General features: G+C 42.9%; 2 protein-coding genes across 2 annotated transcripts in view; one reads left to right on the top strand and one right to left on the bottom strand.

Annotated features, from left to right (window-relative positions):
* The window catches only part of LOC143286438 (uncharacterized), a 26,111-nt gene extending 22,919 nt beyond the window's left edge, over positions 1-3,192 (bottom strand). The window contains exons 1-2 of the mRNA XM_076594004.1: positions 3,007-3,192; positions 568-885 (exon numbers count right to left, since the gene is read on the bottom strand). Coding sequence (XP_076450119.1) covers positions 568-885; positions 3,007-3,106 — 418 coding nt within the window. The 5' untranslated portion in view covers positions 3,107-3,192. The remainder of the gene's footprint in view (positions 1-567; positions 886-3,006) is intronic.
* A 6,800-nt stretch (positions 3,193-9,992) lies between these two features.
* LOC143286437 (uncharacterized) overlaps positions 9,993-27,500 on the top strand; it is a 21,125-nt gene continuing 3,617 nt past the window's right edge. The window contains exons 1-6 of the mRNA XM_076594002.1: positions 9,993-10,161; positions 15,264-15,623; positions 18,127-18,257; positions 21,097-21,277; positions 23,952-24,284; positions 27,382-27,483. Of these exons, the coding sequence (XP_076450117.1) occupies positions 10,095-10,161; positions 15,264-15,623; positions 18,127-18,257; positions 21,097-21,277; positions 23,952-24,284; positions 27,382-27,483 (1,174 nt within the window). The 5' untranslated portion in view covers positions 9,993-10,094. The remainder of the gene's footprint in view (positions 10,162-15,263; positions 15,624-18,126; positions 18,258-21,096; positions 21,278-23,951; positions 24,285-27,381; positions 27,484-27,500) is intronic.

Raw genomic sequence — 27,500 nt, 5'->3', positions numbered from 1 at the left:
GTGTGTGTGTGTGTGTGTGTGTGTGTAATGAGCAGAGAGAGAGTATACGCATACGCACACAATATACGAGTATGTTCCATGTTTTATCTAGTCTTTTTGACAAGCTTGGCGAGTTATTTGCCAAGGACATTGATGTCATGTACGTAGGGAAGGAGGTTTGTGGCGGTTCTTATTTCAATGCTGACTGTGCTGACATGATTTTCAAGCGCTCAGCCATGACGCGTTCCAGAAATATGTTAAACAGTGTAGGAGGCAGAAGGTATCCCTGACGATCTCAAACCGACGTGGAACCATTTTCCGATAGCACCCTATGTGAGTCTATTAAGTAAAGGAGAGTTACTGTGATTTTTTTGTTTCCTTTTCTTTTCTTCCTTTTCTAATTAACAAAGTTCTTCTTTTTGTTCTTGTTGTTCTTGTTCTTCTTCTTCTTGTTCTTGTTGTTGTTGTTCTTGCTCTTCTTCTTCCTCTTCCTCTTCGTGGGCTGCAACTCCCGCGTTCATTCGTACGTATACGAGTGGGCATTTACGTGTGTGACCATTTTAAATTAATGAAATAAAAATTACTCACCCATTACGGTAACATTGAAACGAAGTGGGAATACTTTTCGACTGTCGTCGCATTGTTCAGCTTGGAGGTTCACCATCTCCCACTTCCGCTTCCCGAAAAAGCTTGACGTTCTGAAGACCTGTTTTACTTTGTCATAACGACAGTTGCCCTGTGTCGACCATGACCCGCGTTTGTTGATGACGTTACACAGTACGTTTCCCCCGTCTAGCGTCACAAGCACAATGCCACAGTTCTGTGACATGGTGAAGGAGATCGTCCAGTTGACGTCACGAACGTAAAGGCGTCCGTCAGACGTCAGGTCCTTGATCCAAAAAGTGCCTGCGTCACAAACAATGATAGACTCACAAAATAATAGTAAAGAGTGGTAACTCTCTCCATTCACACGGTACACAACTTCTTCTTCTTTTCTTCTTCTTCTGCGTTCGTGGGCTGCAACTCCCACGTTCACTCGCATGTACACGAGTGGGCTTTTACGTGCATGACCGTTTTTACCCCGCCATGTAGGCAGTCATACTCCGCTTTCGGGGGTGTGCATGCTGGGTATTTTCTTGCTCCACCACCGAACGCTGACATGGATTACAGGATCTTTAACGTGCGTATTTGATCTTCTGCATGCGTTTACACACGAAGGGGGTTCAGGCACTAGCAGGTCTGCACATATGTTGATCTGGGAGATCGTAAAAATCTCCACCCTTTACCCACCAGGCGCCGTCACCGTGATTCGAACCCAGGTTCCTCAGATTGAAAGTCCAACCCTTTAACCACCCGGCTATTGCGCCCGTCGGTACACAGCTTCAAGTCAGTACTGCTTACGCTACCGATTCAGCTGGCACACAGGTAAATAAAAGGTACATTTGAACAAACCCAGACACTTCCTCAAAAAAGGAAGCGCCGGGCCTGTCCTTATACCGATCATCTGACATGTGCACACAGCAGCAAAGACAGAAGAAATGTGCAAACACAAATCATTTCATCTCCTGGCCTCATTGTTTGTTAATTTCCAGTTGAAAAACCACCGAGGCAACTATGTGTTTGTTCTGTATTGTCCTTGTGTTCTGTGTGGCTTGTTCAGGATTAAAGAGGCTTTGCCAGTCTTGAATAAAAGCGTATTTGTGTTTGAACATGTCAAATGATCGGTATAAGGACAGGCCCGGCGCTTTTTTTTTTTTTTTCTTTGAGGAAGTGTCTTGTCTGTTGTTGTTTTTCCAATGTACCTTTTATTTACCCGTGTGCTAGCTGAATCGGTAGCGCAAGCAGTGCTGACTTGAAGTTGTGTACCTTGTGAATGGAGAGAGTTACCAATCTTTACTATTTGTTAATCATTTCATCTCCTGGCCTCATTGTTTGTTAATTTCCAATGATAGACTCAGTTTTAGTTTCTCAAAGAGGCGTCACTGCGTTCGGACAAATCCACATACGCTACACCACATCTGCAGCATAACCCAACGCGCTTTGTCAGGCCTTGACTGCATGGCGTAACTATCAGAGTGGATTTCTTTTTACATACTTTTGCCAGAGGACAACACTATCGTTGCCATGGGATCGTTTTTCACTGCGTCAAGTGCGTGCTGCACACAGGACCACGGTTCATCGTCTCATCCGAAAGACTAGACACTCAGTTCGGTTTTCCAGTCAAACTTGGGAGAAAGAAGCTGAAAGCGGGATTCGAACCCAGACCCTCACGGGCTCTGTATTGGCAGATGAGCGTCTTAACCATTCTGCCACCTTCCTCCTGCCTCAATGGTAATTATGATGATGATAATGATGATAATAATAATAATAATAATAATAATAATTTCTGTCTGAAAGCATGCTACTACTACTGATAATAATTATGACAGCAGCAGCAGCAACAACAACAACAACGATGACGACGACGACGACAACAACAATGATGATGATGAATTGATAATGATAATAATATCTGTCTGAAGGTATACTGCTACTAATACTACTTCTACTAATGATAATGATAATGACAACAACTATAACAACAACAACAACAACAACAACAGCAATGATAGAAATTATAATAACGACAACAACAATAATAACTATGACGACGACGATGTTGATGATAATGCTGAAGAAGAAGGAGGAGGAGGAGGAGGAGAAGAAGAAGAAGACGATGATGATGATAATGATTATGATACTACTACCACTACTACTACTATTACTGACAGCAAGAACAAGAACAATGCCAACACTATAGCAACAAGAACAACAACAACAACAACAACATGACAACAGCAACCATTATAGTGACAACGATGATGATGGTGAGTAAAAACTTCTTCTTTTTTTCAGGAAAGGAAGAAAGAGATGCACACAGACAGGCAGGCAGACAGACACCCATGCATGCAGGCAAGCAGACAGGCAGGATGGTAGGCAGAGACATAGAAACAGACAAACCGTGTCATAGTTCCCCCATTCCCTTACCTGTGTCTGTGTCTGTGTCTGTGTCTGTCTCTTGGCAGTGATGCATCGTCAGTGGGTGAAGAAACCACAAGAGGATCAGAATGAAACGCGAAGCAGACATTGTGAGATATCTTCCTTTCCTCTTCTTCTTCCTCCTCCTCCTCCTTTTCCTCCTCTTCCTCCTCCTCTTCCTCCAATTCTTGTTTTTGTTCTTCTTCGTCAGTTAACTTTTACCATGAGGTAAGTGCTGTCTGTTGTCAAGTCTGAACAACGAGAATCACGATATTCTTCCCTTTCTCCTCCTCCTCCTCCTCCACCTCCTCTTTCTTCTTCTTCTTCTTCTTCTTCTTCTTCTTCTTCTTCTTCTTCTTCTTCTTCCTCCCCCTCCTCCTCCTTTTCTTCTTCTTCTTCCTCTTATCGTCTTCTTCTTCTCCTTCTACTCCTCCTCCTCTTCTTCTTCTTCTTCTTCTTCTTCTTCTTCTTCTCTCCCCTCCTCCTCCTTTTCTTCTTCTTCTCTTCTTCTTCTTCTCCTCTACCCCCCCTTCTTCAGTCTTCTCTACTTCTCCAGTTAACCTTTTGCCACAAGAAAAGCGTCACCTGTGTCAATACTGGAAGAGAGATAATCACAACACTGACACACATTTCGTTCAGGGTTGAACGCATATATACGTGTTGACAGTCAGTATCTATTTCCTTATTAGTTATTCTTCGTACTGCAGCAATGAACAAATCACAAACACAGGGAAATTAAAATACAAGTTTGTATGTATTTTGTTGTCTTATCCGAGCAAACAATATGGTGTGTGATGAGTGTGTGTCCTGGTGCAAATAATGCTGCTTCTGATGAATATATATATATATATATATATATATATATATATATATATATATATATATATGTGTGTGTGTGTGTGTGTGTGTGTGTGTGTGTGTGTGTGTGTGTGTGACAGAGAGAGAGACAGAGACAGAGAGAGACAAAGAGAGAGCTGGAGATAGTATTTGCGTCCTTGTTCATTTGTTTTTAGGGTATCTGCTTATTAGTTACCAAATCTACAAAACATTAGTTGCTCGCCATTTAATGCTCTTTCATTATCTATATTCCTCAAAAGTCTCGACTTTCTTTGGTGCGTCATTGAAGATTTAACAAGAATTGTGAAGCATATATAAAAGCATTGAAAATTGTTTTTGAAGGGTACGATTTTTTTTTTTTTTTTTTTTTTTTTTTTTTTTTTTTTTTTTTGCTAAATGGGAATGATATGTTAGAAATAGTTAAACACTGATGCATGGTTTCCAGTTTTGAGGATGAAAGTCAGGATAAGTGTGCCTCAAGTTGTGTCTGATACAGGGGGGACTGGAAGGTGTGAGTGTGTGCGTGCGTGAGTGCGTGCGTGCGCGCGCGCGTGTGTGTGTATGTGTGTGTACGTGTGTAGGTGTGTGCTTGCGTGCGTGCGTGCGTGAGGAAGAAAAAGAGAGAGTTAGAGAGGTGAGTGGGTGGGTAGAGGGGGTGTTGGGGGGGCGGTGACGGAAGGGGGGAGGGGGGGGGGGGGGCGATAGACCGTGTGTGAAAGTTTTGGGCCCAAAGAGGATGGGAGAGAGAAGCATTTACTGACGTTGCCAATCTCGAAAGGGTTATGAGAGTGAATTGCTTCTCTTCCATGACTTAACTCACTCAGTACAGCCAGTCCTCTCTTCTCCTCTACATAGACCCCTTGGATGTCCGGTGGGTGTCTGAATGACCCAACCTTTAGCTTCCGTCGTCAGAATTGTGGTATTCTTTGTCAACATTCACCTCTTCAGTATAAGACCTTCCGCTTGCAATATTTTGATGATGGTAACTGGGGTGAAACGCTGTTAACGTCGTCTCTTTCGCCGTTCGTATGGAGAGAGTTAATAATAATAATAATAATTATTATTATATAGCGCTGAATCTTGTGCACAGACAAATGAAAGCGCTTTCGCACCAGTCATTCACACGCATGCATAATTCTAAAACTGGAGAAACTGAAGACAAGGAAGAGGCAGGGGAGGGAGGCTATCTTGTGTAGAGGTGGGTTTTAAGGCCAGCCTTGAAAGAGCTGAGTGTGGAGACTTGACGAAGCGAAAGAGGAAGTTCATTCCAATTGCAAGGTCCAGAGACAGAGAAAGAACGGCGGCCAACAGTCGAGAGTTTGAATCTGGGTGTGGGTAAGCAGACTTATTCTGCCTCACAACTCTAGCGAACTCCAGACATGTGTATTTGCAGCCTCAGCTCAAGGGAATTCTTTCAAAACTTCTGTACATAAGTGGAGTGATGGCCTAGAGGTAACGCGTCCGCCTAGGAAGCGAGAGAGAATCTGAGCGTGCTGGTTCGAATCACGGCTCAGTCGCCGATATTTTCTCCCCCTCCACTAGACCCTGGGTGGTGGTCTGGACGCTAGTCATTCGAATGAGACGATAAACAGAGGTCCCGTGTGCAACATGCACTAAGCGCACGTAAAAAAAAATCCACGGCAACAAAAGGGTTTGTGTGTGTGTGTGTGTGTGTGTGTGTGTGTGTGTGTGTGTGTGTGTGTGTGTGTGTGTTGTTGTTGTTGTTGTTGTTGTTGTTTGTTTTTTTGTTTTTTTAAAGAAGACACAGTAGCAATCAGAGGGAAGTAACTGCGAAAAAATAAGTTTAATATAGGATTCTAGTTACTATCCATATATCCCAAATTTAACACACACCCCCTCCCGACCCCCCCCCCCCCGCCTCCCCCTCGCCCCCGCCCCCCCCCTGCCCCACCACTCTCTGTCTGTCTGTCTGTCTGTCTGTCTGCCTGTCTGTCTGTCTGTCTGTCTGTCTGTCTGTCTCTCTCTCTCTCTCTCTCTCTCTCTCTCTCTCTCTCTCTCTCTCTCTCTCTTTAATCTTGCTATGTACACTTATTACGCTTTGAAATTCAGAGACGAATTTGAACAATGAATGAAACTGGTATATTTATATAAACATGTTGAACACGAACATGCTATGCATTTTACTGACCCTTCCTTTTCATCACGTTATCGATTACTCATGTACGATACAGGCTATATTTTGAATGTATTCTTTCTGCATGTTGAATAGTCCCATTGTATCCCTCACACCCCTTTGTGTAGGGGCCGGTGACCTTCACAATTAAATCTGTCAGTGTCAGTGAGTTTCTGTGTGTGTGTGTGTGTGTGTGTGTGTGTGTGTGTGTGTGTGTGTGTGTGTGTGTGTGTGTGTGTGTGTGTGCGGGTTTTTTTGTTGTTGTTGTTGTTTGTTTGTTGTGTGTGTGTGTGTGTGTGTGTGTGTGTGTGTGTGTGTGTTTATAGCCGATCGCCCCGATAGAACGTGATCAAATAAAAACTTTTCCGTATCCGCAAAAACAAAGCAGGAAGATGATAATAATATATGTTTTTGTTTAATTTCCTTTCTTTTGAGGCCATCATGACGCCTTATTTCTTTGATCAGATCAATACAAAAAGGAAGATTGTTCCTTTGTCTGCCAATTCGAGAGAAAGAAACAGGAAATGAAGTCGTGTGAATATCAACATGAAACCAAGACATAGAGGAAGGATTCTCTCACAACCTTCACTGACATCCTGACCTGAAAGCTCTGTCTTATCTCCATGAGGGTGACAGCCCTTCACTGATGGGTACACTCATCAGTAGCACTGAAGGGGTCAATCCCGTTTCTCTGTTTATGCACACACAATATCAAACCCTTAACTTTTTCCATACGAACGGCGAAAGAGACGACGTTAACAGCGTTTCACCCCAATTACCATCATCAAAATATTGCAAGCGGAAGGCTCTTATACTGAAGACGTGAATGTTGACAAAGAATTCCACAATTCTGACGACGAAAGCTAAAGGTTGGGTCATTCAGACACCCACTGGACATCCGAGGGGTCTGTGTAGAGGAGAAGAGAGGACTGGCCGTACTGAGTGAGTTAAACATTTCCACAAACACTGGGTCTCTATAATTATCCATAGATTCAGCAAAACACAATCATTGTCAGTACATTTGATATCCGTAACTTGGGGAGGAGAGTAGGATAAGGGGTACCGTCGGATGGAGGGTAGGATAAAGGGTAGAGGAGGGTAGGATAAGGGGTAGAGGAGGGTAGGATAAGGGGTAGAGGAGGGTAGGATAAGGGGTAGAGGAGGGTAGGATAAGGGGTAGAGTTGGGTAGGATAAGGGGTAGAGGAGGGTAGGATAAGGGGTAACGTGGGATGGAGGGTAGGATAAGGGGTAGAGGAGGGTAGGATAAGGGGTAGAGGAGGGTAGGATAAGGGGTAGAGGAGGGTAGGATAAGGGGTAACGTGGGATGGAGGGTAGGATAAGGGGTAGAGTTGGGTAGGATAAGGGGTAGAGGAGGGTAGGATAAGGGGTAGAGTTGGGTAGGATACGGGGTAGAGGAGGGTAGGATAAGGGGTAGTGGGGCGTAGGATACGGGGTAGAGGAGGGTAGGATAAGGGGTAGAGTTGGGTAGGATAAGGGGTAGAGGAGGGTAGGATAAGGGGTAGAGGAGGGTAGGATAAGGGGTAGAGGAGGGTAGGATAAGGGGTAACGTGGGATGGAGGGTAGGATACGGGGTAGAGGAGGGTGGGATAAGGGATAGAGGAGGGTAGGATAAAGGGTAGAGGAGGGTAGGATAAGGGGTAGAGGAGGGTAGGACAAGGGGTAACGTGGGATGGAGAGTAGGATAAGGGGTAGAGTTGGGTAGGATAAGGGGTAGAGGAGGGTAGGATAAGGGGTAGAGGAGGGTAGGATAAGGGGTAGAGGAGGGTAGGATAAGGGGTAGAGGAGGGTATGGTAAGGGGTAACGTGGGATGGAGAGTAGGATAAGGGGTAGAGGAGGGTAGGATAAGGGGTAGAGGAGGGTAGGATAAGGGGTAGAGGAGGGTAGGATAAGGGGTAGAGGAGGGTAGGATAAGGGGTAACGTGGGATGGAGGGTAGGATAAGGGGTAGAGGAGGGTAGGATAAGGGGTAGAGGAGGGTAGGACAAGGGGTAACGTGGGATGGAGGGTAGGATAAGGGGTAGAGGAGGGTAGGATAAGGGGTAGAGGAGGGTAGGATAAGGGGTAGAGGAGGGTATGGTAAGGGGTAACGTGGGATGGAGAGTAGGATAAGGGGTAGAGGAGGGTAGGATAAGGGGTAGAGGAGGGTAGGATAAGGGGTAGAGGAGGGTAGGATAAAGGGTAGAGGAGGGTAGGATAAGGGGTAGAGGAGGGTAGGATAAAGGGTAGAGGGGGGTAGGGTAAGGGGTAACGTGGGATGGAGGGTAGGATAAGGGGTAGAGGAGGGTAGGATAAGGGGTAGAGGAGGGTATGGTAAGGGGTAACGTGGGATGGAGAGTAGGATAAGGGGTAGAGGAGGGTAGGATAAGGGGTAGAGGAGGGTATGGTAAGGGGTAACGTGGGATGGAGGGTAGGATAAGGGGTAGAGTTGGGTAGGATAAGGGGTAGAGGAGGGTAGGATAAGGGGTAGAGGAGGGTCGGACAAGGGGTAACGTGGGATGGAGAGTAGGATAAGGGTAGAGTTGGGTAGGATAAGGGGTAGAGGAGGGTAGGATAAGGGGTAGAGGAGGGTAGGATAAGGGGTAACGTGGGATGGAGGGTAGGATAAGGGGTAGAGGAGGGTAGGATAAGGGGTAGAGGAGGGTAGGATAAGGGGTAGAGGAGGGTAGGATAAGGGGTAGAGGAGGGTAGGAGGGTAACGTGGGATGGAGAGTAGGATAAGGGGTAGAGTTGGGTAGGATAAGGGGTAGAGGAGGGTAGGATAAGGGGTTGAGGAGGGTAGGATAAGGGGTAGAGGAGGGTAGGATAAGGGGTACCGTCGGATGGAGGGTAGGATAAGGGGTAGAGGAGGGTAGGATAAGGGGTAGAGGAGGGTATGGTAAGGGGTAACGTGGGATGGAGTGTAGGATAAGGGGTAATGGAAGATGGAGGGGAAGGCTAGAACAGTATTTGGTATTTCTCTTTTTATCACAACAGATTTATCTGTGTGAAATTCGGGCTGCTCTCCCCAGGGAGAGCACGTCGCTACACTACAGTGCCACCCTTTTTTTTCTTTTTTTCTTTTTTTTTTCTTTCTTTTTTTTTTTGGGGGGGGGGGGTACTTTTTCTTGCGTGTAGTTTTATTTGTTTTTTTCTATCGAAGTGGATTTTTCTTCAGAATTTTGCCAGGAGCAACCCTTTTGTTGCCGTGGGTTCTTTTACGTGCGCCAAGTGCATGCTGCACACGGGACCTCGGTTTATCGTCTCATCCGAATGACTAGAGTCCAGAACACCACTCAAGGTCTAGTGGATGGGGAGAAAACACCGGCGACTGAGCCGTGATTCGAACCAGCGAGCTCAGATTCTCTCTCGCTTCCTAGGCGGACGCGTTACCTCTAGGCCATCACTCCACTGGTAGGTTAGCAGGCTAACGAAGGATGGATAGGATGATGGAGAGGTAATGTGATTCGGGGGGGGGGGGGGGGGGCAAATTTTGTCGTTTGTTTGTTTTCGTCTTCTTGAGCCTTTTCTCCTTGCCTCGTGATGCACTAAGCTAGGAAACCACCATCACCTCCCGATCTGTTCTATAAAGCACTCCAAGTCAGTATCCTACTCTACCTTCCAGGTCTCACCCCCCCCCCTCCTGAGTATCTTACGCTATTTCCCAATCCGCCCCCCTACCCCCCACCCCCACCCCACCCCCAGTATCCTCCAGTACCTCCCAGTTCGCCCCCACCCCTCCTTCGCAGTAAAAACATGGGAGGCTGTTGTGATTATAAAGCGCTTAGAACAAAATCCTTTCATTAGGTGCTATCGAAATCTATTATTATTATTATTATTATTATTTTATCGAAGCCCCCAAGAAGAAAAATAATACTGTGCATTATTTCGAGCCCCGTAACTAGTCCGTACATGCGCAGTCCAGCACAGTTGAACTAATCAGTTCAGTACAGTGGCTGTTATCGTCACCAGAGTGAAGATTACTTTTTGACCAAAGCGTACGCCACTCGATAACATCGGCTAGGTTTTGTCAGTGCTGTGCACATCTCATTGTGTGTGTGTGTGTGTGTGTGTGTGTCACATAGTGAGTGGACTGAACGCTAGTTACATACAGTGTCCACCAACACCATGTGGATTTCGTTCATTTCGTGGTCATCGTATGTTGTCATTCTGAGTGTCATTCCGTTGTCTGGAGGTATGGACGATTATTATTATTACATTCTATTGGTGAACGTGTGTGCTTGCCCCCTCCCACCCCCACCCCCCCAACTCCCCTCCCCCCACAGAGAGAGAGAGAGAGAGAGAAAGAGAGAGAACAACACACACACACACACACACACACACACACACACACACACACACAGACAACACAAAAAGAAAACAACACACAAAGAAACCAAATTTAAAAAAAAACAAAAAAAACCACAGAAATACTGTTTCATTTACAAATCCAGTTAACTAACACAATGCTCGATATTGCAAGCATCTGTGGATAGTGTGTCTTTAACATAATTGTGGTCAACGTGTGTATGTCTTAAAGTTCGATACGTAGCTTTTTTTATTCTTTTTTTTTTCTTTTTTTTTTCTTATTTGTTGAGTTTGGTTAATCATTTTATTCCATCTTAATTATTGTTAGTGTTTTACACAGACCTAGGATAGGCTATCAAAGCCTCACCAGTGCATTGTTTTTGCTTTGTTTTGTTTTGTTTTGTTTTTGCGAAGGTCATGTGTCTGCTGTTTTTAATCAGCAGATGTTAGAGCAGCCCATATGGATTTTGACACTTCGAAACTGACACTGATAAGTATAATAATAATAAAAAAATTTAAAAACATACTGAAATTCTTAACTCTCTGCATACGAACGGCGAAAGAGACGACGTTAACAACGTTTCACCCCAATTACCATCATCAAAATATTGCAAGAGGAAGGCTCTTATGCTGAAGAGGTGAATGTTGACAAAGAATACCACAATTCTGACGACGAAAGCTAAAGGTTGGGTCATTCAGACACCCACTGGACATCCGAGGGGTCTGTGTAGAGGAGAAGAGAGGACTGGCCGTACTGAGTGAGTTAAACCATATTTTCCTCTGATGGTGACTTCAGCATCACAGCAATGCGAAAGCATCAAAGGCGCGGTCTACTTGATTAAACTTCATGTTGATTCAATATACAGAACATTCAAATCACGCTGTCTCTCAAGTCCTGATCTAAAGCGCTGAATACCAGTACCAAACACATCAGATTCTTACCACAACATAAAGTCATTTCAAGGAACCGTTTATTCTTCTTCTTCTGCGTTCACTCGTATGCACACGAGTGGGCTTTTACGTGTATGACCGTTTTTACCCCGCCATGTAGGCAGCCATACTCCGTTTTCGGGGGTGTGCATGTTGGGTATGTTCTTGTTTCCATGGATTACAGGATCGTTAACGTGTGTATTTGATCTTCTGCTTGCATATACACACGAAGGGGGTTCAGGCACTAGCAGGTCTGCACATATGTTGACCTGGGAGATCGTAAAAATCTCCACCCTTCACCCACCAGGCGCCGTCACCGTGATTCGAACCCGGGACCCTCAGATTAGCAGTCTAACGCGTTAACCACTCGGCTATTGCGCCCGTCTAAGGAACGGTTTAAATTTGGGAAACACTTTAGCGACACGAAATGGAAAAAAAACATCGTGGAACGATGATTATGTTCAAACTGTTTTCCACGCCCTCAGACATGGTCTTGTCAGTTGCAGCAAGTGAAGAAAGAAATAAATGAACAGATAACTAGATGAATAAATGAAATAACAATAATGATACCAATAATAACAGCAATGATAATAATGATAATGACATAACAATAGTATCAACAACGACAACGACAACAACAACAACAACACCAACACCCACCACCAACAACAACAAACAACAACAGCAAATAACAACAACAACAACAAACAAACAAACAAACAAACAACAACCAACAACAGTTTCAGTTTCAGTAGCTCAAGGAGGCATCACTGCATTCGGACAAATCCATATACGCTACACCACATCTGCCAAGCAGATGCCTGACCAGCAGCGCAACCCAACGGGCTTAGTCAGGCCTTGAGAAAAAATATAAAAAAAATTTAAAAAAAACAAAAAAACACGCACGCACAAACAAAAAATTAATAAATATATAATAAAATAAATAAATAAATAATACAACAACAACCAACAACAAACAACAAGAAAAAAAGAAAAAAAACAACCACCACCACCAACAACAACAACAGCAAACAACAACAACCTAGATATATCAATTATTCAACAAATAAAAAATTTGTTGGGAGACAGGGAAGGGGGGTGGTTGGGGGGGGGGGGGGGGGGGGATCATTCAAATATCTGGACTTTCCTCAACATTAACGAGCCTATGTTAATATTTCAAACAAACATATTTTTACATAAGTTACCGCGTTCTCTTTATCCCTTGCTATCCAGATGTATGGTAACCATTACTCATTACGTGCAAAATGGTTTCGTTCATACAAACCAGCTACAAGCAAAGTTATATTCAGCCCTGAACGGAGGAAATTACAATGGGATACATATCAGTTATAGCACTCACAAAAAATCGATGTAATTTATAATAACAATCATCATCATTATGATAGAAATGATAATAATCCAAATAATAATAATAATAATAATAATATCATTTATTTTCACTCTAATATCATCATCTTAGATGAACAGTCTATAAATAAATAATCAAACGAACATGAAAGTCATGTCAGAGCATGTAGATTCAACTGTTCGTTGTGACCGGATGTTTTTTTTTTTTTTTGTTTTTTTTTTTGTTTTTTTTTTTGTTGTTTTTTTACGAAAACCAATAAACCCACACGCTAGGCTAGACATTGAGTTTTGGTTTCGTATCGACCAGATATAGAAATATAACCAAGAAAATACAGTCAAGAATGGACACTTTGTGCATAATGCTCTTTGCATTATGCTCAATAAAGCACTTTTCCTCTGAGTAGCTGAAGGCGGCCTTTTTCAATTTTCTTAACAATGAATTCCCATAGATCAAAATCCGTTAACAACTGACATTACAACAACATCATCAAACCTGTGTGTGTGTGTGTGTGTGTGTGTGTGTTTGCGTGTGTGTGTGTGTGTGTGTGTGTGTGCTCGCGCGCGCGCGTGTGTGTGGTGTGTGTGTGTGTGTGTGTGTGCGTGTGCGTGTGTCAAATTTGAATTTACCCAAAATTCGCGAGATTGTTTTCAGCAGTTCATTTGGTGTGGTACTCAGAACCAATCGGCAATGAATGACACGGGAAGATGGTGCGTGTGTGTTGTGACCACTTTGAAGTGGCTTCCAGTTAGTTGAGAGAGTGGGACATCCCAAAAGCGCTACGTGTCGTTATCAATGTGTCCAGAAGCACAACTTGATAGCGCAAACGGGTTCAGTTTTATCGTCACAAGTTTTCTCTATCTATTGCCAGCCCTAATCTTCGATATCGCAACGTGGCGATAGCAGTGTTTTGCCATCCTTTCAACATTTCATTGTGTGTTTTATATTATTGACTCACTTGTGTAAACAAAGCGAGCCTATGTTTCAACCCGGTTTTCGGTTGTCTGTGTGTGTGTGTGTGTCTGTCTGTGTGTCCGTGGTAAACTTTAACATTGCCATTTTCTCTGCAAATACTTTGTCAGTTGACACCAAATTTGGCATAAAAATAGGAAAAACTCCGTTCTTTCCAGTCATCTTGTTTAAAACAATATTGCACCTCTGGGATGGGCACCAAAAAAAAAAATAAATAAATAAATAAAAAAGCAAATTATATGCAAACTGAATTTACTGTTATATTTATATTTTTTTAATTCTCTAAACTTGTCACTTTGATCTGATATTCTGACACAACAACAAGAGCAGTCATTTTTATCAGTTTCTGTTCAAACAGGAGCTTCTTTTTGCTAAGCATGGAAGTTATATTTCTGGTGCATGTCTTTGCTGCAGATAGTAAAAAAAGGAAATTAATATGTAATTAATGCTAGGGGTGTTAATTTGCTTTAAACTGATCTTTCTCATCTTAAACATTGCATTTTGAAATTATACTCAATACATAAGAAGCTTGCGTGTTTTACTCTCAGTATACAGGGCTTTCACTATGTTCATTCGCTCAAGTGGTCTTTTTCATAAAATACTTTAATCATTACTATGAGTGGCCTTTATAGATCTATTGGCTGAGTCTGAAGGTCATGGGCAAAAATCAATTGCGTACACATATTTATACATATTCAAAGCGCGTGCTCATATTCCTCGCGAATGCGAGAGACGCCATTTTGTTTCAAATTGTTGACCTGCCCGTTCAATCCTATATTCAATCGACAATACACGATAACATGTGATGGAAAGTTGGAGAAGGAGACCGTTAATACTTATTCAGAGAAAGATTTGTGAACGCCTCATCACTTACTGGATTATGCCCCAACTGCCATAAAACTATCAACAAAATCAGTCGGAATTCACAGTTAAAAATAATAAACCATGAGAGTTAATACCCTTGATGAAACGTAAAAATTTCCAGTCTTGACTTTTCTCAAAATGAAGTCCTTTTCACTTCATACGACGTTTAGAAGTACTTGTACTTGGCTCTACATGTTATTAGTTTAATATAATACTCAATTTTCATATCAACTTTAAAACTATAAAACTAGAATGAACATAAAAGAAATTGAATCGACTCTGTCGTACATTCCCGGCGGGTGTAACTAAACTTGTACATCTAACTAGATCTAGAGAAAACGGCTAAATGTTGCAGTGTGACTGCACAACTTCAAGTCAGTGCTGCTTACGCTACCGATTCAGCTAGCACACAGGTAAATAAAAGGTACATTGGAACAAACCCAGACTCTTCCTCAAAAAAAAAAAGCGCCGGGCCTGTCATTATACCGATCATTTGACATGTGCACACAGCAGCAAAGACAAGAAATGTGCAAATACAAATTAGCTTTTATTCAAGACTGGCATAGCCTCTAATCCTGAACAAGCCACACAGAACACATGGACATTACAGAACAAACACATGGTTGCCTCGGTGGTTTTTCAACTGGAAATTAACAAACAATGAGGCCAGGAGAATTAATAATTAACAAATAGTAAAGAGTGGTAACTCTCTCCATTCACAAGGTCATTTTACGTTTCTCTTTATGATATAATTATATCCGTTCTTTTTCTTTCCTTTTTTTTCTTTTTTTGGGGGTGGGGGTGTGGGGGGTGTCTTTTTTTCTTTTCTTTTTCTTTCCTTTTTTGTCTCTTCTAAGGTCTTCGTCTAGCTGGTTGCAGTGGAGACAACGACGCCATCGAACTGATAGAGCACCAGTCGAGACAAAAGACAGTATGTGAAAACATCGACCAGAACGAGCAGCTGCAATGGCTGTTCGGAATCCACAATGGCGCGTTCGGAGTATTATCCAACTGTAGCAGACCCAACCAGCCATGCGACAACAGGCTCGCCGCTACCATGCAAGCCACACGGGGTTCCACGACTTCCACGCTAACCTTCGTTTCCGCCGCAACGCGCCCTGGTGGCAACACCGCCACCTACAGTGGTTTTGACGTCGGCTGTCGCTATGTGGGTGGTGGTTCTTCCAACACTTCCACCTGCCCCGTGGACACTGTGTGTGAGTTGACCCCGTTGTGTGACTGGCGCGATAGCCGAGTGGTTAAAGCGATGGACTTTCAATCTGAGGGTCCCGGGTTCGAATCACGGTGACGGCGCCTGGTGGGTAAAGGGTGGAGATTTTTTACGATCTCCCAGGTCAACATATATGCAGACTTGTTTAGTGCCTGAATCCCCTTCCGTGTGTATACGCAAGCAGAGGATCAAATACTCACGTTAAAGATCCTGTAATCCATGTCAGCGTTCGATGGGTTATGGAAACAAGAAAATACCCAGCATGCACTCCCCGAAAGCGGAGTATGGTTGCCTCCATGGCAGGGTAAAAACGGTCTTACACGTAAAAGCCCACTCGTGTTCATACGAGTGAACATGGGAGTTGCAGTCCACGAACGAAGAAGAAGACCCCATTGTGTGGTGAGGTTTCACATGATGGTGTCTTCGGCTGTTGCTGTTGTAGTAGTAGTAGTAATAGTAGTAGTAGTAGTAGTTGTTGTTGTTGTTGTTGTACCCATTGCAGCGGGTTTGCATGAAGGTGTATTCGGCTGTTGCTGTTTGTTTTATGTTCGTAACGAATAAGTGAACAGTAAAATGGATAAACACACTGACTGACTGACTAGCTGACTGACTGACTGACGGACGGACGGACGGACGGACGGCTTAACTAACTGAGCGAATAAATAAATGAATGTGCAGGAAATGGATGGAAGTCATAAAATATCAATGTATAAAGAAATATGAATATAAAGGAATATGAATACTTTGAGAATACCTCATACCACCATAAAACAAAACATTGTGTGAATGGTCTTCAAGAGAGACAAACAGACATGAAGACAGACACAAACATACAGACAGAGGCACACACAGAGAGGGAGTATAGGGGCGGGGTTGGGGGTGGGGACAGTGATAGATTATGTGAGAGACAGAGAGAGAGAGAGAGAGAGAGAGAGAGAGAGAGAATCGGGAATAAACAATTTCTTACTTTTTAAAAAAAAATCTGTGTATATATATATATATATATATATAAAGTTCCAAAGGCCTTTATACATTGATTGATTGATATCGATACTTATATAGCGCTTATCCTCGGTCGGAGACCAAGCTCTTAGCGTTTCACAAACACGGAGTCATATATACATAACAGGCTGCCTACCTGGGTAGAGCCCACTGACGACTGCCACTGGGCGTTCATCATTCGTTTCCTGTGTCATTCAATCTGATTTCAGGCACACACACACACACACACACACACACACACACACACACACACACACACACACACACACACACTCAAACATATAACATTGTACGTGTAAGACCGTTTTTGTTGTGTTTGGTTTGTTTGTTTGTTTGTTTGTTTGTTTGTTTACCCCGCCATGTAGGCAGCCATACATCGACCGTGGGAACACAGACCTGGGGGAACATAGACACGTTCCTGTATACAGCAGCCCTTCCACTTCGTCTCAGTGTGATGAAGCATAGTCCTTTGTCTGTCCCCTCCCACCCCCTTATCACACCCCCACCCTCCTTGCGTCCCCCGCCCCTCCACTGGAGTCTTCCTGTAGTGTGTGTGTGTGTGTGTGTGTGTGTGTGTGTGTGTGTGTGTGTGTGTGTGTCTGTGCATCTGTGTGTGTGTGTGTGTGTGTGTGTGTGTGTCTGTGTCTGTGTGTGTCTGTGTGTGTGTGTGTGTCTGTGTGTGTCTGTGTGTCTGTGTATGCACACATGCGTGTTAGTGTGCAAGTGTTGGGCATATCTTGCGCCCTTTCTTCTGCGAATATTCATATCTGCCATTATATAGTAGTGTTTTGGAGCATGTGGATTTACGTTCTTCCACTTCTGTGTCCTCACGTGCTCTTGTGTGGTATAATGCACTGTTGTATAATGCATTGTTTCCTGTGAAGCACTGAGAATCCGCTGTATGGAGAGTTTGCGCCATATAAGTACAATATAGTAGTAGTAGTAGTAGTAGTAGTAGTAGTAGTAGTAGTAGATATCCCCCTTTCAAGTTCTGCAGCAGTAGCAGCAGCAGTAGTAGTACTGGTACTAGTAGTGCCAGTAGTACCAGCAGCAACAGCAGCAGCAGCATCAACGTAGTAGTAGTAGTAGCAGTAACAGCATCAACGTCAACAACGCAGTAGTAGTAGTAGCAGCAGCAGCAGCAGTAGTAGTAGTAGTAGTAGCAGCAGCAACAACAACAGCAGCAGAAGCAGCAGTATTAGTAGTAGTAGTAGCAGCAGCAGCAGCAGCAGCAGCAGCAGCAGCAGCAGCAGTAGTAGTAGTAGTAGTAGCAGCAGCAGCAGCAGTAGTAGTAGTAGTAGTAGTAGTAGTAGTTGTTGTTGTTGTTGTTGTAACAGAAGAAGCAGCAGCATCACCAACGTAGCAGCAGCAGCAGTAGTAGTAGTAGTAGTAGTAGTAGTAGTAGTAGTAGTAGTAGTAGTAGTAATCCCCCAATCCATGTTCTGCTCTTTCACCAATGAGGAAAGAAACTAACCATTTCATTTCAGATCCACCGTCACCACCCAGTGAAGTGTCCTGCAACGTGTCCATCGACACCCGATGGAACGTCACAGTTTCCTGTGACATCAGCAAGGCGTACTCCTCTCTGAACAGATACCGCTGTGCCTTCAGGCAGGACGTATGTGTGTTGTTGTTCACTTACGTATGTATGATAGTCAGTGTCCGACTATGACTATTAGAACAGCAGTGGGCGGGAATTTGGTTATAGTGGAGAGTGTCTTGCCCCAAGTTACATCCCAACTCTCTCGGTCAAGAGGGTTTTAGGACAGTCGGCGTTGGGATGGTCCCCAAAGGCCAACTAGCCCCCAAGGCTGCAGTACTAAGAGTCACAAAAGACTAAGCTGCAAATGGCTTCCCAGTGACCATCACAGGTCTCCCTTTGCTGTTGGCACAGCAATAAGCTTATACCAATCTCTGCCGAGCGAGCCTGACCAGATGTTACACACACACACACACACACACACACACACACATATATATATATATATATATATATATAGTCAGGCCAACTTTTTTTTAACCTTTTTTTCTAATTTTCAATTTTGATTATATATGTGGCCGTGTCCCGAGTGGTTCTAATAGGGGTATGGCACAAAAGACTTAACTAAATATGATTCATTGAAAGAAAGGATAGACAAGATCCCACGCACAGGCCAGGAACATATAGAGGCCAGTCACAAATGGGTTTTCTATTGTTTTATTTACATAAAAAGAGAAGACCTAAGAGAAGAAGACAAAAAGAGAAGAACTACGAAGAAGAAGACAGTGCCTGGAATGACACAAACAAATGTCATAAGTACAACATGTCAACACAAGTGAATAGTAAAGCACATGTATACATGGAAAGACTATCACTCGGGTTTGGGATACGCAACAACATAATGCATATGTGTGAAGACCAAACGCTGACATCAAATGACATTTCTAATACATTCAAATAGTGCAGTTAAAGTGATTGAAGTGATGCTGACTTGGTGAAAGTACACTGACAGTATAGATTAGATAAAGCTTATACTGTGTCAAAGTGACTCAAATGAATCCGTTTATCATGTTGCACTATACTGAGTAAGCCGTATAGGAGAGAGCATGATAACTAAATTACAGTTAACAGACTGATACATACCAGGTGGCTTTAACCAATAGCTGATATTAACCCAATGCTATCTTGTAATCACAACAGCAGAATACTACACACATCTTAGAGTACTGAGCACACTGTAGCAGTACAATTGATATCAGCATGTAAAATAATACATAAATAATAAACAAGATAATAGAATCAGTGGCTTTGATATTATACTGGCAAACTGATAGACCAGATAGTAAGTGAAGAACCACCATGGCTTAACCATTAAGTGGTGAATGAACTTTACGCACTCACTAGAACATTCTGGAACAAACTATCTGTGTCGAGAGACGTCACTGACTGTGACGTTAAGAATCAAATGGAACACTGCTCCATGCAGATGACGACATGGCAATTTTTTAGATCAGTCATAGCCGATCTGTGACTAACTTGTCAAAGCAATAACTGAACAAAGAATTAACTGAACAAAGCAATAACTGAACATACTCATATAAACACAAGTACTGTGTCAAATAATACAATTTACAAATCAACACATTCTACACACTAGTACTTACAGCCATACGTAGCAAGATGTTGCTGTTGTGGGAACAACACTGACCACTACACGGCAAGAGACAAAGAGAGCAAGTGCTGGCCGCGGCTGGCTCGGGTGTGGAAGTGACCACTCATCACCCGCTCGGCCAATTTATACAAATTAGGCGAACTACAAAGACAATCACGTGGGCTGCAAACCAGATCGTCACTAATCTGAAGAAATCTGATGAGAACTGTGCTTGTTACAAGGTGTTCAGTAACAGATTTCTAAATGATTCCTGAACCGATTTGCATCGGATAAGTTGCAAAAGAAAGAGCTCAACGCCTACTTTATAATGAGTGTAAAATGAAGTGTTGACTATTTAAGATGAATTTATAATCTTAATTTAAGTCACCTGAACAGGGTCAGTTTTAACGAGCTCGTCGCTGAAAATTACAAACTGCGTTAAATCAGTTTCACGTAGGCAAACATAAATGGAATAGATTTAAAGATGGAATTAAGACGATTCTGCCAGTATATAATACTAGTAGTTTACTGATCTGACAAAAGAGATATTAATTAATTACGGTGGAACAGAAACACAAGTTTGCTCTCAGCCAATGACGTATCGCGACGCGACACTGGTCGAGCAGTCAGCAGGTGGTCTGGCCAGGACAAAATGATGTAAGCAGAGTGACGTCACATATTCTGTGCAAGGGTTAGGAGGGAAAACGTCGTCTGCTCTGGCTTGTGCGTGAATAGTGTTGGAGCAAGCATAGCGCGCTTGGTCACATATATATATATATATATATATATATATATATATATATATATATATATATATATATATATATATAACATTAGTACTTAAATACATAAATAATATGCATAAATAGGGTAAGAAAGAGTACGTAATAAATGAAATATAAGGTGCAGAAAGGCATGATGACATACATAATAGTGAGGTACTGCAATCTAGTCAGGCCAAATTCTCCATATCACGCTCAAAACATCACACATATACCTCCCAACTTCCACGCCACTCCGCCCAAAATTTAGATAAATTTTGCGTTAGAAAGTGTAGGATAAACACATAATTATTTTCTAAATACTAACAAGTCCACATCAGCAGAACAATACATATATATTCAATTGCATAATTCCAAGGTAACATTGTTTTGCTTAATCTTATACTAAGCATCTATAAAATGCCCATTTGTTTCAACAAATTTGATATATTCCATAGTTATGTTGAAGACATACTTGTCTACTTCATATGCCCTGTTTGAAGTATTTAAGAACATGTGTAGTGTTGGGTTGTTTTGTTAAAACTACTACAACTCTCCGTTCCAGAACAGCTCAGAAGAAACCAGAGTGGGCGAATCCAGGTACAGTTCAGCCGCCAGCACTAACTACACCTCTGGAACCTGCACCTCCACCTTCCCCATGCCAACATCACGAGGGGTGTACAATTACAGTGTCATTGTGTACCCTGGGGTGCGTCGCGTCTCTGCCTCGCCTCACGTCCTTGTAGGTGAGTGTTTTCAACTATGCCTGCCTGGGGGCTGTATTCAAGACAAAATTCATTTTGCCTTCGGGCAAGCTTCCTTGACATGGTAAGGACCCGCGGGTAGGGTTAAATCAACGTGAAGGTTTAAGTTATCTTCATATGATGTGGAGTGATGGCCTAGAGGTAACGCGTCCGCCTAGGAAGCGAAAGAATCTGAACGCGCTGGTTCAAATCACTGCTCAGCCACCGATATTTTCTCCCCCTCCACTAGACCTTGAGTGGTGGTCTGGACGCTAGTCATTTGGATGAGAATAAACCGAGGTCCTGCGTGCAGCATTTACATAGAGCACGTAAAAGAACCCACGGCAACAAAAGGGTTGTTCCTGGCAAAATTCTGTAGAAAAATCCACTTCGATAGGAAAAACAAATAAAACTGCATGCAGGAAAAAATACAAAAAATGGGTGGCGCTATAGCATAGCAACGTGCTCTCCCTGAGGTGAGCAGCCTGAATTTCACACAGAGAAATCTGTTGTGATAAAAAGAAATACAAATACAAATATCCAAGACACAGTGCACTCAGGCAGCTAACTCATCTTCTATATGAATTAAAATTCCGGTGATTCCCTTCTGCGCATGCTCTCAGTTTTACTCTTTCTCATCGCACCACAGTTCAAAGCATTATCGAGAGAGTTCGCAAAACACGTGCTATCCGCAAAGCACGTCTGTTTTCCCTCAACAAAAGCAACAAAAGCCATATATACCTCTGCTTCGTGGGCAGTCACCCTTGGCAGGTAGTAAGGGTAAATTACCTTCAGGTTTGTAGACCCGTGGGTAGGCTCTTGTGTTCCTGATACTGGCTATTGCTTACCCTTGGGCAGTTTGCCTTGCCTCAAGCAGATTAACCGCAGGTACACCTGTACCCGCAGGCTTGGTGGTCTCTTGAATACGGCCGTTGGTTGACTGATAAATGGTTGGCAAGATGGCCCACAGAATGATTGAGATCCTGGTTGACACATCAACTGTTGGCAAGATGACCCACAGAATGGCTGAGATCCCTGTTGACACATCAACTGTTGGCAAAATGACCCAAATAATGGCTAAGATCCTAGTTGACACATCAACTGTTGGCAAGATGGCCCAGAGAGTGGTTGAGATCCTGCTTGACACATCAATTGTTGGCAAGATGAGCCACAGAATTGTTGAGATCCTGGTTGACACATCAATGTTTGGCAAGATGGCAGCATAATGGTTGAGATCCTGGTTGACACATCAGTGTTTGGCAAGATGGCAACATAATGGTTGAATGACTATTCGACTGACCCAAACTTGGCGAGATTGTCCACAGAATTGATGAATGATAGTTGAAGGACTAGTTCACTGATCAATGCTTGGCAAGATGGCCCACAGTTCAGAGCATTGTCAAGAGAGTTCGCAAAACACGTGCTATCCGCAAAGCACGTTCTGTTTTCCCTCATCAAAAGCAACCGCAGGAACACCTGTACCCGCAGGCTTGGTGGTCTCTTGAATACGGCCCTTGGTTGACTGATCGATGGTTGGAAAGATGGCCCACAGAATGACTGAGATCCTGATTGCCACATCAACTGTTAGCGAGATGACCCACAGAATGGTTGAGATCCTGGTTGACATATTAATTGTTGGCAACATGACCCACAGAATGGTTGAGATCCATCCTGGTTGACACATCAACTGTTGGCAAGATGACCCGCAGAATGGCTGAGATCCTGGTTGACACATTAACTGTTGGCAAGATGGCCCACAGAATGATTGAGATCCTGGTTGACACATCAGTGTTCAGCAAGATGGCAACATAATGGTTGAATGACTATTCAACTGACCCAAACTTGGCGACATTGTCCACAGAATTGATGAATGATAGTTGAAGGACTAGTTCACTGACCAATGCTTGGCAAGATGGCCCACATAAGTGTTAAGATCTATGTTGACATCAATTATGGACGCGACAGCCGAGTGGTTAAAGCGTTGGACTTTCAAACTGAGGGTCCTAGATTCGAACTCCAGTTTCAGCGTCTGGTGGGTAAAGGGTGGAGATTTTTTTCCCGATCTCCCAGGCCAACAAATGTGCAGATCCACTCATGCCTGAACCCCTCTGTGTGTATACGCACGTGAACGATCAGTCTCCTATTTTTTCCACTTATTTTAAGGGTTCTTCACCCTCCTATTTTTTCCCATTTTCTTTTTTTTTTCTTTTTTTTTTCTTCTTTTCTTCTTTTTCTTTTGTTTTACATCTTTAAAAGCATGAAAAATACAACATACCGAAAAAAAGCAAAAAAACAAAGCTACATATCAGGCGTACAACATCGTTCAGAATCATCTTCGTGTTTTTCTTCAGATGGACAATTTTCATTTCTTTCCAACGTTTTATGAACGCTTACCAGTGTCTGCTGTATGTTGTTCTGGGCACTGTGTGACTTGCATTATCTTTGCTCTGTGTGTGTGTGTGTGTGCGTGCGCGCACGTGTGGTCACTCGCACACAAGTGAATATACTTGTATAGGGCTCACAATGAAAGCATATGGAAACATTTTCGTCTATTGTCATCATCTTAGATGAACAGACTATAACTAAATAAATAAATGAATAAGTAATCCAACGTCTAATATGTTGTTGTTGTTTTTTTATGTACATTTAAATCATTATTACACCCCACTAATTGCAGAGCCCCCTGACACCAGTCCAGCATTCCACTGCTACACTCTGAACGGGTACGTCCCCAAAAGCACGACACTGGTATGCACTTGCAACTCCCCTGACCTTGGCCAACCCGAAGGTCGTCTCCAGGTCTACCATGGCGACACGCTCCTTGTCAGCGGTAACTATGGAGACGGCAGGGTGGCCTTCGAAGAGAGCCACCACGCAAGCAGCGCTGACAACGAGACTGTGTTCACGTGCGTGCTGGACTGGGCAACAGCTGACGACGGGGACAGACGGACATTCTTCACCGTGAAAGCGGCCTGGGAGAATGGTTCCATGTGGACTACCGATGCAACAGGTGAGGTCATTTCATGTGCTTTTCGTTTGATCTTTTTGTGATAGATATGGGGATTGCAACAGGTGAAGTCATTTCAAGGTGTTTTTCGTTTGATCCTTTTGTGATAGATATGGGTGTTCCAACAGGTGAAGTCATTTCAAGGTGTTTTTCGTTTGATCCTTTTGTGATAGATATGGGGGTTCTAACAGGTGAAGTCATTTGAAGGTGTTTTTCGTTTGATCATTTTGTGATAGATATGGGGGTTCCAACAGGTGAAGTCATTTCAAGGTGTTTTTCGTTTGATCCTTTTGTGATAAATATAGGGGTTGGAACAGGTGAGGTCATTTCAAGGTGTCTGGTTTTATCTTTTGGTGATAGATATGGGGGTTAGAACAGGTGAGGTCGTTTCAAGGTGTTTTTCGTTTGATCTTTTGGTGATAGATATTGGGGTTGGAACAGGTGAGGTCATTTCAAGGTGTCTTTGGTTTGATCTTTTGGTGATAGATATGGGGGTTACAACAGGTGAAGTCATTTCAAGGTGTTTTTCGTTTGATCCTTTTGTGATAGATATGGGGGTTCTAACAGGTGAAGTCATTTCAAGGTGTTTTTCGTTTGATCCTTTTGTGATAGATATGGGGGCTCCGACAGGTGAGGTCATTTCAAGGTGTTTTTCGTTTGATCTTTTTGTGATAAATATAGGGGTTGGAACAGGTGAGGTCATTTCAAGGTGTCTGGTTTTATCTTTTGGTGATAGATATGGGGGTTAGAACAGGTGAGGTCGTTTCAAGGTGTTTTTCGTTTGATCTTTTGGTGATAGATATTGGGGTTGGAACAGGTGAGGTCATTTCAAGGTGTTTTTCGTTTGATCTTTTGGTGATAGATATGGGGTTGGAACAGGTGAGGTCATTTCAAGGTGTTTTTTGTTTGATCTTTTGGTGATAGATATGGGGGTTGGAACAGGTGAGGTCATTTCAAGGTGTCTTTGGTTTGATCCTTTTGTGATAGATATGGGGGGTGCAACAGGTGAGGTCATTTCAAGGTGTTTTTCGTTTGATCCTTTTGGTGATAGATATGGGGGTTGGAACAGGTGAGGTCATTTAAAGGTGTCTTTGGTTTTATCTTTTGGTGATAGATACGGGGGTTAGAACAGGTGAGGTCGTTTCAAGGTGTTTTTCATTTGATCTTTTGGTGATAGATATGGGGGTTGGAACAGGTGAAGTCATTTCAAGGTGTTTTTTGTTTGATCTTTTGGTGATAGATATGGGGGTTGGAACAGGTGAGGTCATTTCAAGGTGTCTTTGGTTTGATCTTTTGGTGGTAGATATGGGGGTTGGAACAGGTGAAGTCATTTCAAGGTATCTTTTGTTTGATCTTTTGGTGATAGATATGGGGGTTGGAACAGGTGAGGTCATTTCAAGGTGTCTTTGGTTTGATCTTTTTGTGATAGATATGGGGGTTGGTACAGGTGAGGTCATTTCAAGGTGTCTTTGGTTTGATCTTTTGGTGGTAGATATGGGGGTTGGAACAGGTGAAGTCATTTCAAGGTATCTTTAGTTTGATCTTTTGGTGATAGATATGGAGTTGGAACAGGTGAGGTCATTTCAAGGTGTTTTTGGTTTGATCTTTTGGTGATAAATATGTGGGTTGGAACAGGCGAGGTCATTTCAAGGTGTTTTTTGTTTGATCTTTTGGTGATAGGCATGGAGGTTGCAACAGCTGAAGCAATTCAGGTGTTGTTGTTGTTGTTTTTTTCATCCTGTGGCGTGAACCATGGAGACTGCAACAGGTGATGTTATTCCAAGGTTTTTTGTTTTGATCCTGTGGCAAGAAATACAGAAACTGTACCAGGTGAGGTAATATCAGGTGTTTTGTGTGATCTTGCTGTCAGAAATATGGAGACTACAACAGGTGAGGTAATTTCAGGTGTTTCTGGTTTCATCCTTTGGTGATAGATATGGAGAATGCAACAGCTGAGGTCATTCAGGTGGGTTTTTTTTTATTTGTTTGTTTTTTGTTTTGTTTTTTTGTTTTTTTGGTTTTTTTTGTTGTCTTTTTTTGTTTGTTTGTTTGTTTTTTGTTTTTGTTGTTGTTGATGATGATGTTTTTGTTTTGTTTTAATCCTACGAGAACTGTGGCAAATGCAACATTCCAGGTGTTTGATTTGGTCCTGTGGCGAGAAATACGCAGAATGCAACACACGAGGCCCCTTTAGGATTTTTGTTTGATACTTTAGTGTGGTGAATATGGAGATTGCAACAGATGAAGCCTTTCGGATGTTTTGTTTAATCCTTATGTGATAAATACGGTGTGGTGAGGACATTTCAGAGATGTTTTGTTGGATCCCCCGATGAATCAGCATAGACTGCAACAAGTGAAGTCATTTCAGGTTTGTGCTTAATCCTGTGGTGGTAAATAACGTGGATACCGTATAATACCAGGTGAGGTATGGAGACTGAGACAGGGGGCCGAGGTGATCCTGTGGTTCTAAATTTGGAAAGAGCAAAAGGCGAGGTCAGGAAATTCCAGGTGTTTTGTTTGATCCTATGGCGTTTTATGGTGTTTTTATTTCCTCTTTTGGGATGGAACATAATTTCAGTTGTTTGACGTCTTTACACTTGCGATGTTTTCAAAAGTTATAGCGTCGTGTTCGGTGAGCTGGACCTCTAAGAAAGCTTCAGACCACACACTCACACACACACACACACACACACACACACACACACACACACACACACACACACACACACATACACGCATAACCATCACTCAAACACACACACACACACACACACACACACCACATACACACACACATACAAAAACCTACCCACCTACATGCATATCTACCTACCTGCCTACACACAAACACACACACACATACACACACACACATATTTACCTACCTGCCTGCCTACCTACCTACCTACCTACACACACACACACACACACACACACACACACACACACACACACACACACACACACACACACACACACACACACACATGCATACAGACACACACGCACATACATTCACACACACGCACATACACACATACACGCGCGCGCTGATCAAACATGCAGAATTTCAGAAAAAAATTACTTTCTTTTATTTCAGTTGTTCCAGTGGATGTATCTACGCCAGAAGACGATGGATGGAAAATAGGCGTCGGTGTTGGAGTCGGTCTCGGCGTTCTTGTTTTAATTGCCATTGCCGTTGGTAAGTTGATAATGATG

Source organism: Babylonia areolata, chromosome 10, assembly GCF_041734735.1.
Source record: "Babylonia areolata isolate BAREFJ2019XMU chromosome 10, ASM4173473v1, whole genome shotgun sequence".
Lineage (NCBI taxonomy): Eukaryota > Metazoa > Mollusca > Gastropoda > Neogastropoda > Buccinidae > Babylonia > Babylonia areolata.
The sequence above is the reverse complement of the archived record's forward strand: the minus strand, read 5'-3'. Positions and strand labels throughout refer to the sequence as shown.